The following is a 12,182-nucleotide window of genomic DNA, read 5'->3' as shown; positions in this document are numbered from 1 at the left end:
CACAAATGCTGTCCTGGGCACAGCTGGGAGCTGAGGGGGGTCGGTAGCAGGCGGCAACAGTGAGAGACTTATTTCTGAAGAGAGTAATTTTTAAAATTAGTAGTTCGAACAGTTTGGGTATGGACCTGGAAAATATGACATTACTTTGCAGGCTATCTCTGCAGTAGACTGCAACTCCTCCCCCTTTGGCAGTTCTATCTTGACGGAAAATTTTATAATTGGGTATGGAAATCTCAGAATTTTTGGTGGCCTTCCTGAGCCAGGATTCAGACACGGCAAGGACATCAGGGTTAGCAGAGTGTGCTAAAGCAGTGAGTAAAACAAACTTAGGGAGGAGGCTTCTGATGTTGTCATGCATGAAACCAAGGCTTTTTCGATCACAGAAGTCAACAAATGAGGGTGCCTGGGGACATGCAGGGCCTGGGTTTACCTCCACATCACCCGCGGAACAGAGGAGGAGTAGTATGAGGGTGCGGCTAAAGGCTATCAAAACTGGTCGCCTAGAGCGTTGGGGACAAAGAATAAAAGGAGAAGATTTCTGGGCATGGTAGAATATATTCAGGGCATAATGCGCAGACAGGGGTATGTTGGGGTGCGGGTACAGCGGAGGTAAGCCCAGGCACTGGGTGATGATAAGAGAGGTTGTATGTGGAAACAACGTTGATTCAAAATGTGGAGCCGATCTACCTGTCATGAATAGAATCCACACCACAGTTCTACCAAGTCTCCACCTATGTATCATATATATTACTCAAACAGTGCACTATTTCATACAGCCCCCCCCCACCCCATCCTTTCATTCTACTGACTGAGGAACGGAGGAAGTTGTAAGATGCAGACATCCGACTCATATCCCATAACGTCTCCAGAAAGTCCACAGCTTTGTCAGTATGTCGTTTTTCTCTTAGCTCTAACTATACTGAACAAAAATATAAACGCAACATGCAACAATTTCAACAATTTTACTGAGTTACAGTTCATATAAGGTAATCAGTCAATTGAAATACATTCATAAGGCCTTAATCTATGGATTTCACATGACTGTGAATACAGATATGCATCTGGTCATAGATACCTTAAAAAAAATGGGACTCAGGATCTCGTCAAGGTATCTCTGTGCATTCAAATTGCCTTCGATAAAATGCAATTGTGTTCATTGTCCGTAGCTTATGCCGGCCCATACCATAACCCCACCGCCACCATGGGGCACTCTGTTCACAACATTGACATCAGCAAATAGCTCACCCACACGACGCCATACACGTGGACTGTGGTTGTGAGGCCAGTTGGACGCAATGCCAAATTCTCTTAAACAACATTGAAGGTGGCTTATGATAAAGCAATTAACATTCAATTCTTTGCAACAGGTCTTGTGGACATTCCTGCAGTTAGCATGCCAATTTCACTCTCCCTCAAAACTTGAGACATCTGTAGCATTGTGTTGTGTGACAAAACGGCACATTTTTGAGTGGCATTTTATTGGCCCCAGCACAAGGTGCACTTGTGTAATGATCATGCTGTTTAATCAGCTTCTTGATATGCCACACCTGACAGGTGGATGGATTATCTTGGCAAAAGGAGAAAGGCTCACTAACAGGGATTTAACAAATTTGTGAGAGAAATAAGCTTTTTGTGTATATGGAACATTTCTGGGATCTTTTATTTCAGCTCATGAAACATGGGACCAACACGTTACATATTGTGTTTATATTTTTGTTCAGTGTAGTTGTCTCTCGGACATGTCAAAGCCTCGTAAAATATAAAGAGTATAAAGAGTACTGAGTGGACTCAGAGTATAAAGAGTACTGAGTGTGCTTCAGATTAGCAGAGGTACTAGTGCTGTTTCATACTGGGAATGGCTGGCTCCAGTAGTATGGATGCACAACGAAGAACAACCCCCTGGAATCCACTGTGATATCAAGAAGTCTTGTCCTCAGGGTTTCTTCTGTACAATGTAAGCAATACATTACGCTACTTCTCTGTGAGTGTAACATTAGAAAATTAAATACAGTACAAACCTAAATAAGCACTACTTAAACATTCATAGAGAAATCACCTCCACAACCATGACAGAGAGACTGTTATTGTTTGTATAGGGCTACTTGCACAAGAGAATACAACCTTTTTCAATGCTCGGTCTCAGTAACTTGTCCACAGTTTTGATGGCATAAATCTGTTTTAAAATCATCTCCCTGAGGTCTACAACTCTCCACCTTTTACACCTGCTAAAGCCATTCAGGCAAAGGGAAAAAACATATGACCAGGCCAGTGTTTTTTGGACCTGTTACAGGTCCAATGTACCTTGCGTAGGATCCATCGGTCATGTTCAGTGAACCCACAAAAGCCTCAGAAATTTGACAGCAAACCCCTCCAGTACACTGATGAGCTTTCACCACACCCTTACTACAAAATGTTCCTGTCAGAGCCTCTCCTCCGGCATCTGGAGATTTTAAATAGCTACGGGCCAGTGGGTCAAGGGAGCTATGGAAATGAGGATGGGCAAGTCGCATATGAAAGCCTCCAAACAGCATAAGGTCTGATTGAATTGCAATTCTAAACTGCTTCTGTTTTAACATAAAGATGTTTTTTTTAGGAACAACATATTCAATTTCAAGACAGGTCATGAGGCACCCTTTAAACTCCAGCAGTCGAGTCCTCTCATGTTGATGATGTCTATCCAATACTACTGCCCTAAGGCCTACAGAGACGACAAGACTCACCCTATAAATACTTCCTCTCCCCCTACAGTACCAATTCGCATCAAAATAAACTTCAGGGCTTGTAGACATTTCAGTGGTTCATCTAGTATCATAATGTAATCATATTAGTTCAATGTGCTAATGGTATTATAGCTGTCAGCCTCACATACTGAAAGTAGAGGAATGTCCTGTACATTGTCTTAATTCTTGCTCCAGATGCTTTCTTAAAGGCCCAGTGCAGTCAAAATGTTGTTGAATCTGTGTTTTGTATCATATTGTATAACAGGTGATGAAACGAATACTGCAAAAGTGTGAAAACATTTGATTAGTGTCAGTGTTATTTGGTTGAACACACAATCTACACAGGACCTTCTAATCAGCCTGTTTGCATTTGCATGGGCGAAAGTTTTGGCTTGCCTGGCGGTAAATGGCTAAATTGACAAATAACAAAGAGTTCCAAACCTCTCTGCCAATTACTGCTAGTTTTCCCCTCCCAACTCAGACCACTCCCAGACAGTCCAAGCAAAATTCTAGCTTGATATTTTTTTAGCAAAAACGGATTTTTGCCCATTTTAATGAAAATCTATTACAGTAAGGGACTTAATTGTTACTCAGAAATGATTTGATATTGATATAAAACGGCTCCATTGGGCCTTTAAGAATGACAGGATAAACACATACATGGAAATAGTTATTCTCCCTTGTGCCCCTCCTTAACCACAGTATTTACTCAAGAGATGTCTAATAATTAATATTCTAAACATCGGAAATCATTGTACTGTTATAGACAGGAATAAATCATACCAAACAGCCCATCGTCAATTTCAAGCACAGAGAGTAACTGCTCAGCAAGGACCTACCTATACACTCTATTATCTTGCATTTCAGTGGCATTGAAAGGTATTTCCAGACAGCAGACATGTTAGTCTGACCATGGCCAGGCAGACCTTGGGAAGGTTCTGACTGAAGCTTCTCCTGCAGGGATGCAGCCTCTATGAGCCTTGAAACGATTCCTACAGTCTGACACTGAGGCACTGAAGAGAGGATTGAGGAGACAGACCCTCTCCGTCTGTCATTAACCAAAGAGGGACAGATAAGAGCCTGGACCTTAAAACACAGGATGGGTCCTATTAAAGGGAAGTACCTTGGAGTATTATTTTACTTGGACAAACATTAACCTTCTTCCAGAAGCCTGCATTCCCCCACGCATGAAGCAACATTTTAAGTAATACTTTATTAAAAGCATACTGCAAAGAAAAAAACTAAGTTCACCCAAATTGACTGATATTCAAATGGTAAGAATGGTATAAAAGATTCATATATTATTATTTCAGTTAAGATGCCAGATTGGGTACTTAGGGTAGTTCCTATAAAAGGCCTAAGGCGCCCCCTAGTTTCTGTTCACAGTACATCACTTGCTTTTGAGGTATTGAATAAAACAATTTTGTGGAAACTATTGTTGTTCGTAGGCTATTCTATCAACCAATTCACTCTCATAAAAAATCTCAACCTTTTTGTGTCAATTATTTATGATTTTCTGCATTATTGTCCACGCAAGTTTCATAAAACAGAAAATGCAAGAATCAGTTTCATAAAACAGTGAACTCAATATATTAAGTTAAAACTACAATAAATGGGTTTACTTTATGAACAAATTAAAAGGAAAATGTTCCTTACCTTATCCTTTATGAACTTATTGTAGTATTTTTCAACAATCCATTCTTTGACAACGCAAATGTAGCTCTCTAGCAGAGTATCCTTAAATCTGAATTTTCTGCGCGGAGCATAGCCTACTTTTTTCTGGATAACGGACTGCAAAGCATACAAAAAAATAAAAGGGGAGAGAACAGGAAACGATGACGGCAACTTTGCAAAAGTCATTGAAAAATGAATAAATTATCACTATTGTCTTGTATATCAACATATTGTCATTTGAGATACATTTTATTTGCAAACTTATCCTGTAATTTTACTTCGTGTTCTATTGTTCAATGGTGAATTTGCGAAATAGGCCGATAACTTTCGTTCAGATTAAGTTTCCTCTCGGTTATATTATGAATGATGGATTTTTAATGCATTAATACAATTTAAATTGGTTATTGAAATGTCTCATCCGTTGTTGCATTGCTGTTTATCGCCCTATGCATAGCAAAGCCCTGTACTAAAATGATCATATTGATATAACTGGTATAGTATACCTGCCATTTTGTGCGCATGTTTGGAGCGCCTATCAATGTTGGCATTAGTGCAATATGTTTTTGTGCGCTTATCAATGCGATCATCAATTTAGGCTTATGTATTTTTCACTTTGTTGAAGTACGACTCCTGGAGGATGGTCCAGGAATTTGACATTGTCTGCAGTAAACAAAATCATTATAAATATTACAGAAATGTACTTCAAATGTGAAGTTATCACAGATCAGATTTAACACTTTCGTTAGGTCACCCAACAGTAGCATTTTCTACCCACTTTTCCATCACCCTGCTATCCCAAATTATCATTATTGTTTTACATCAGTGTAAAAGACAGACGGTGGTATCAATACTGTCTAACAGATATTTAAGTTATTTAAAGTTTGAATAAAGGAGGATCTCATTAATGTGAGTCATGTCAAATTAATTTAAATGGAGAGGAGTAGAAGCTGAAAACAAAACAAGCAAGGTGCAGAGATGGTGTACATCTATTCTAGCCAGTGACAGCTGTGGGCTCTGATTACAGTAACACACATATATATTCAAAGGAGAGGACTAATGTTTACATTAAATGTTCCATCAGATGATAGGTTAAAAGTCCAAATGTCTCCCAAATGCTACATTATACTTAGACTTACAGGAGAACATGATACAGGAATGTTAACACCACAGTCAGCACACAATGAAATACATACATCTGTACATCAACTGTTGTTTAGGGTAAAAGGTTGTAAATAAGTTTATACATCATTCTTAAAAAAACATGCTTTTTAACAATTTTACAAATGTTTACTGTTTCTAAGTCATTCCCATCTTCTGTAGTTTAGGTAGCAGTTGTTACACATATTGTAGACGTTTTCATTAGTGATTCATTTTGGCATGATATTTTTTGTTTTATTTACTCTACCCTCAAATGTCTCACCTAACTTCATTGGTGGCATGGCAAGCATTTTCTGTTATCAGAAGCTGCCAACATTACTGTAAGAGTGCATACGGTCACACATCGTTTCTACTTTATCAGAAGCCAAAGATTATCATCAGCTTGTGCAAAATGGCATGCATTATCCATTTTTTTTGGGGGGGGGGGCTACAAACTGTAACATTTAACTTTTAGTATTATTAAATCAGAAAGTATAAAGTCATACAGACACTGGAATTATCTTAAGTAAAAGGTCTCAAATGCAACACCCCACTTTAACCTACTGATGTAGAGACCCTTTACGATCACCTCCTGAATACATAGAGCTATATGATCACATTTCATGAAATACAGGTCCAGTTGAGGAACAAAAACACCAATAAGGATGAAGCTCAGAAGTCAGGGAAAGAATCAGACAAAAAAAGGACCACCCAGTCACAGTAATATTTTTTGCTTCACCCAGGGTTTTTGTTTCCTGGGGATGGGTTTAGCTGAGCACCACATGGCGGTCAAACACAGACTTCCTCTGTTCCTGGACCTGCCTCCTCCAGCGCTGCTGAGCGTGTTCCACTTTGTTCAGCATGTTGGGACGAGAGGTCGAACGAGACAATACGTTGTGGGCGTTGGCGAAAGGCTGCTGGTCCTGAACCCAAGAGACAGACATTACAGTGAAATTGTGACAAGCTAGAGTTGACCTTTTTCAGAAACATTTCCAAACACAATTCTCTAGGAGATATTCATCAACTCAATTTACAGCAGGAGACAAATCTGAAAACATCACCACATACATTGCCCCAACAAGTCACACAAAACGAGATCCACAATCAAACAACAAACATGTCATGGCTACAACACCTACTTTGACTTAAAGGACACCACTATAGTTGGGATGGGCAACATGCACACATACCCCGACATCATCATCATTCTGGAGCGGTGAGTGTCCAAAGAGCCTCCTCTTCAGCATGGGCTCCAGCAGGGTCAGGTACACCATGTAGAGGAACAGCAGGCCCAGGATGGACAGGTAGATTATGATAGTCACCTGGAACACAGTGGACACAAATCAAATCAAAATGTTATTTGTCACGTGTGCCAAATACAACAGGTAGACCTTACCATGAAATGCTTACTTCCAATCCCTTATCCAATATGCAGTTTAAGAAACAGTTAATAAAATATTTACTAAATAAAATCAAAAAGTTACATGTACATAACAATAACAAGGCTTTATACAGGGGGTACCGGTAACAAGTAAATGTGCGGGGGGGTACAGGTTATTCGAGGTCATTTGTAAAGTGGCTATGCATAGACAATAAACAGTGAGTAGCAGCAGTGTAAAAACAAAGGGTTGGGTCAATGTAAATAGTCCAGGTGGCCATTTGATTAGTTGTTCAGCAGTCAAACTCATTAACTCATTAGGCCATGGCTGCCTGCAAAACACTCCCTAAAACACTTCTGCGAGCAAGCCTTTCTAATCTGGAAGGATATTGACCTCATCCCGTCAGTCGAGGATGCCTGGTCGTTCTTTAAAAGTAATTTCCTCACCATCTTAAATAAGCATGCCCTTTTCAAAAAATGTAGAACTAAGAACAGATATAGCCCTTGGTTCACTCCAGACCTGACTGCCCTCAACCAGCACAAAAATTTGGCTCCATTTATCTTCCCATCAATTTTTACCATCTTCCCCGTCCCTGCTGAAGAAAAGCAGGCCCAAACCATGATGCTGCCACCACCATGTTTGACAGTGGGGATGTGTGGTCAGGGTGATGAGCTGTGTTGCATCCTGTGGTGGACTGCATCTCGGACCTGCCTGGTGTGTTCCTTGTTCTTCATGATGCTCTCTGCGCTTTTAACGGACCTAGCGTTGAATAGTCCCCGCAATATGCAACTGTTCAGGGAAGTCAGGAACCAATACATACAGTCAGTCAAGAAAGCAAGGCTAGCTTTTTCAAACAGAAATTTGCATCCTGTAGCTCTAACTCCAAAAAGTTTTGGGACACTGAAGTCCATGGAGAACAAGAGCACCTCCTCCCAGCTGCAAACTGCACTGAGGCTAGGCGACACGGTCACCACCGATAAATCCATGATAATCACAAATTTCAATAAGCATTTCTCTACGGCTGGCCATGCTTTCCTCCTGGCTACCCCAACCCCAGCCAACAGCTCCTTGCCCGAGCCTCCCCAGCTTCTCCTTCAACCAAATCCGGATCGCAGATGTTCTGAAAGAGCTGAAAAACCTGGACCCGTACAAATCAGCTGGGCTAGACAATCTGGACCCTCTCTTTCTAAAATTATCCACCGCCATTGTTGCAACCCCTATTACCAGTCTGTCCAACCTCATCCGAGATCCCTAAAGATTGGAAAGCTGCTGTGGTCATCTCCCTCTTCAAAGGGAGTGACACTCTAGACCCAAACTGTTACAGACCTATATCCATCCTGCCCTGCCTTTCTAAAGTCTTTGAAAGCCAAGTTAATAAACAGATCACTGACCATTTCGAATCCCACCGTACCTTCTCCGCTGTGCAATCTGGTTTCCGAGCTGGTCACGGGTGCACCTCAGCCACGCTCAAGGTACTAGATGATATCATAACCGCCATCGATAAAAGACAGTACTGTGCAGCAGTCTTCATCGACCTGGCCAAGGCTTTCGACTGTCAACCACCATATTCTTATTGGCAGACTCAACAGCCTTGGTATCTCAAATGGCTGCCTGGCCTGGTTCACCAACTCCTTCGCAGATCAAGTTCAGTGTGTAAAATCGGAGGGCCTGTTGTCCGGACCTCTGGCAGTCTATGGGGGTACCACAGGGTTCAATTCTTGGGCCGACTCTTTTCTCTGTATATATCAACGATGTCGCTCTAGCATGCGGGTGATTCCCTGATCCACCTCTACGCAGACACCACCATTCTGTATACATCTGGCCCTTTGGACACTGTGTTAACTAACCTCCAAACGAGCTTCAATGCCATACAACACTCCTTCCGTGGCCTCCAACTGCTCTTAAATGCTAGCAAAACCAGATGCATGCTTTTCAACCGCTCGCTGCCCGCACCCGCCCGCCCGACTAGCATCACTACTCTGGACAAATACCTAGGTTTCTGGCTAGACTGTAAACTCTCCTTCCAGACTCATATCAAACATTCTATTTCGCAACAAAGCCTCCTTCCCTCACGCCGCCAAACTTACCCTAATAAAACTGACTATCCTACCGATCCTCGACGATGTCATCTACAAAATAGCTTCCAATACTCTACTCAGCAAATTGGATGCAGTCTATCACAGTGCCATTCGTTTTGTTACCAAAATGCCTTATACCATCCACCACTGCGACATGTATGCTCTAGTCGGCTGGCCCTCGCTACATATTAGTCGCCAGACCCACTGGCTCCAGGTCATCTACAAGTCTATGCTAGGTAAAGCTCCGCCTTATCTCAGCTCACTGGTCATGATAACAACACCCACCCATAGCACGCGCTCCAGCAGGTATATTTCACTGATCATCCCCAAAGCAAACACCTCATTTGGTCGCCTTTCCTTCCAGTTCTCTGCTGCAAGTAACTGGAACAAATTGCAAAAATTGCTGAAGCTGGAGACTTACATTTCCCTCACTAACTTTAAACATCAGCTATCTGAGCAGCTAACCGATCGCTGCAGCTGTACATAGTCCATCTGTAAATAGCCCACCCAATCTACCTACCTCCTGCCCATATTGTTTTTATTTACTTTGCTGCTCTTTTGCACACCAGTATCACTACTTACACACCATCATCTGCTCATCTATCACTCCAGTGTTAATCTGCTAAATTGTCATTACTTTGCTACTATGGCCTATTTATTGCCATAACTCCTCATGCCATTTGCACACACCGTATATAGACTTTATTTTTTTTCCTATTGTGTTGACTGTACGCTTGTTTATTCCATGTAACTCTGTTGTTGTTTTTGTCGCACTGCTTTGCTTTATCTTGGCCAGGTCGCAGTTGTAAATGAGAACTTGTTCTCAACTAGCTTACCTGGTTAAATAAAGGTGGGAAAGAAATTGACTCCATTTGATTGGATAGTAGCAGAGCACATGCGCCGATGTTATCCCACTTGGGCAACACTGTTGTGTGATATCCCATCGCCGAAATCGTAAAGTCCACTGTGTTTCAGGAAAACTGAATAAAATTATATTTTAACCTACTTTGCCTGTTGTCCATCTGCCGTTGGGAATTTAAGCAAAGAATTTCACATGGAAGTATGAAAGAATCATCTCCTCTCTGCTTTCCCACATGGCAGGATAGCAACAGCACATGCGCGGCTAGCTGGTTGGTCGATTTCCCAGACTTACCTTGATAGTTCCAGAACTCCTCTCCTCATATTTGCATTCACAACGCAGACAGTACGCCTCCACATCCTTTCCATCAACTGGCATTGGCTCCACAACATGAAGGCAGTTACTGAAAACAAATATACAATTAAATCATTTTACATTTCATTTACAATCGGAATCTCTCTTCAAAAGCACAGTGAGGTTGAAGTCTGTAACAGTTCTCCAAATATGATTTGAGATCATTCATATGACCGTGTAAAATTACAGTTAGCCTAATCCATCAGACAACCCACCCAGACAGTGGTCACGTTCCACTGTATGCATCAACCAAATGGTTGCATGCCACATCATGGACTGTCATCGATTGACATATTGTTATAACATATGGTATGGTTAGCTGATAGGTAAAACACCTATCCAGGTGTTGTACAATCTGGCAACATCTAAGCAGTGCAATGCAACCAGTATGTAATCATCTGTAAATGACATCATGACAACACAACATACCAATCCTTTAGAGATACATTTTGTTTGTAGATCTGTCCTTCAATGTCTCTGTACGGTGGGCAGGTACATTTACACCGGATATCCTCTGAATTCTATGGGAAAAGTTGGGAAAACGGTCAGGATGTGATATCAGAGAACATTTTATGCCATAAAATGGTGATGTAACTAGCTGCCTGTCTTGTAAAATAATCTTACACAGCCAGTGGAATAATCACATTTTCTGTAACTTTACAGAGCAGGTTACCAGCTTGCTAATTACCTAACTTTGTCCTTCCTTGTGACGACAATCAATGGCTTTACTAGCCTAATCCATATTTGGCTAACTACAGTAACTAGCCAGCTGACTCAACAACAAGCATTAAACTATGTCAATATAAATAGTTGATTTATTTAAAGCAGAGAACAGTCACGTGAACAGAGCCTACTTTAGCATCCGCCGTCTGTGTTGACATCAATAACAAACCAACAAAAGCGAGCAGCTTGAAAGCAACGCTTGACATCATATTTATATGTTGAAGTCTCAGAGTACAAGCTACAAAGAAACTATAGAAACGATATCCTAAAATCAGATACACGTTTTTTTTTTACTGACAACGATCATTCAGCTAGCATCAAACATTTCTTTCGACTGATCAGCTGACAACTGCCTGACATCTCTTCCTGTGCGCGTAAATAGCATTCCCCGGGTAAACAGCTGTCGGAACAAAAAAATATATCAATGATGGCCTTTCTGTGAGGGACCTTGCTATCCGGCATCTGTGGGGCGTGCAAACCCCCCTTAGATTATCTCATAGTGTATCAAATCTCCTAAACCTGTGTTGACAAACAGACCTTATTTTTTGGCGTTTATCAAACAACCACACGGCGAACCATGGCGGAGTTAGTGCCGACAAAAAGACGCCATTACTATTTCTCTTTATAAAGTTGAAATGAAAAAGGTTAAGGCACAGATAGAACAATGAGACAGATATTTCACCGGATGTACACATGTGATGAGACAATCTGCACATTTTCTCATCGATTAAACATATCTCAATACAGTTTTATGTTCCCAAACTTAAAATATGTTATGCAGACTTTACCCATTGCCATTGTTGTAAGAAACCGTATCGTTTAGGAGTGCAAAGGTGAATTGAGTTATTGCGCACTTGCGTTCCCTAACGGAAATATGCAGAGGTCAATAGGATCTCCCTAACTCGTGCTTGGCTATGGACAACTCCTTGTTTGTTCTCCCCGCTATTACTTATGTTTTCCAATTGGAAACGACAGGCTGTGGTCTTGGTTTCGTTATACAAATCTTTGGTTAGGGTAGCCTCATTGCGAACCAGGCTTCCGGTGACAACAACGTGATTTTGGAGGTATGGCAACGCGAGACTAGGGTAAGTGTAGGGGTAGGGACGTCCCAAGGACGCCGAATAGCACGAACCCTTCTGTTTTCTTACAGTGTCTCTGATTTCCCAATGTCTTTGATACAGCGCTGAAAATATAATCATTGTGAATTTTTAGGAATTACAATAGGTGACAGCGTGGCAGGCAATATTTTTGTTTAATT

The 12,182-nt window shown here is 41.3% G+C and overlaps 2 protein-coding genes across 4 annotated transcripts in view; both read right to left on the bottom strand.

Moving 5' to 3' along the window:
* Positions 1-4,347, bottom strand: part of LOC135557743 (DENN domain-containing protein 2B-like) — an 80,809-nt gene extending 76,462 nt beyond the window's left edge. The window contains 1 exon segment of the mRNA XM_064991314.1: positions 3,560-4,347. Within this exon segment, the coding sequence (XP_064847386.1) occupies positions 3,560-3,582 (23 nt within the window). The 5' untranslated portion in view covers positions 3,583-4,347.
* A 952-nt stretch (positions 4,348-5,299) lies between these two features.
* On the bottom strand, positions 5,300-11,900 carry LOC135557751 (transmembrane protein 9B-like). 3 transcript variants are annotated; one of them, XM_064991332.1, is made up of 5 exons: positions 11,713-11,900; positions 10,631-10,722; positions 10,142-10,250; positions 6,722-6,853; positions 5,300-6,454 (listed from the first exon to the last, which is right to left on the bottom strand). In XM_064991332.1, exons 3-5 carry the CDS (start codon positions 10,223-10,225, stop codon positions 6,299-6,301), a joined length of 372 nt encoding a protein of 123 aa, XP_064847404.1. In that variant the 5' UTR covers positions 10,226-10,250; positions 10,631-10,722; positions 11,713-11,900; the 3' UTR covers positions 5,300-6,298. The 3 variants fall into 3 exon arrangements, with proteins under 3 accessions (XP_064847404.1, XP_064847395.1, XP_064847414.1); XM_064991323.1 differs by lacking the exon at positions 11,713-11,900 and adding an exon at positions 11,056-11,302; XM_064991342.1 differs by lacking the exon at positions 11,713-11,900 and adding an exon at positions 10,890-10,981.
* Positions 11,901-12,182: the final 282 nt, after the last annotated feature.

The sequence above is a fragment of the Oncorhynchus masou genome, chromosome 2 (genome assembly GCF_036934945.1).
Source record: "Oncorhynchus masou masou isolate Uvic2021 chromosome 2, UVic_Omas_1.1, whole genome shotgun sequence".
Classification (NCBI taxonomy): Eukaryota; Metazoa; Chordata; class Actinopteri; order Salmoniformes; family Salmonidae; genus Oncorhynchus; species Oncorhynchus masou.
Note: the sequence above shows the minus strand (reverse complement) of the source record. Positions and strands in the feature narration are given on the sequence as shown.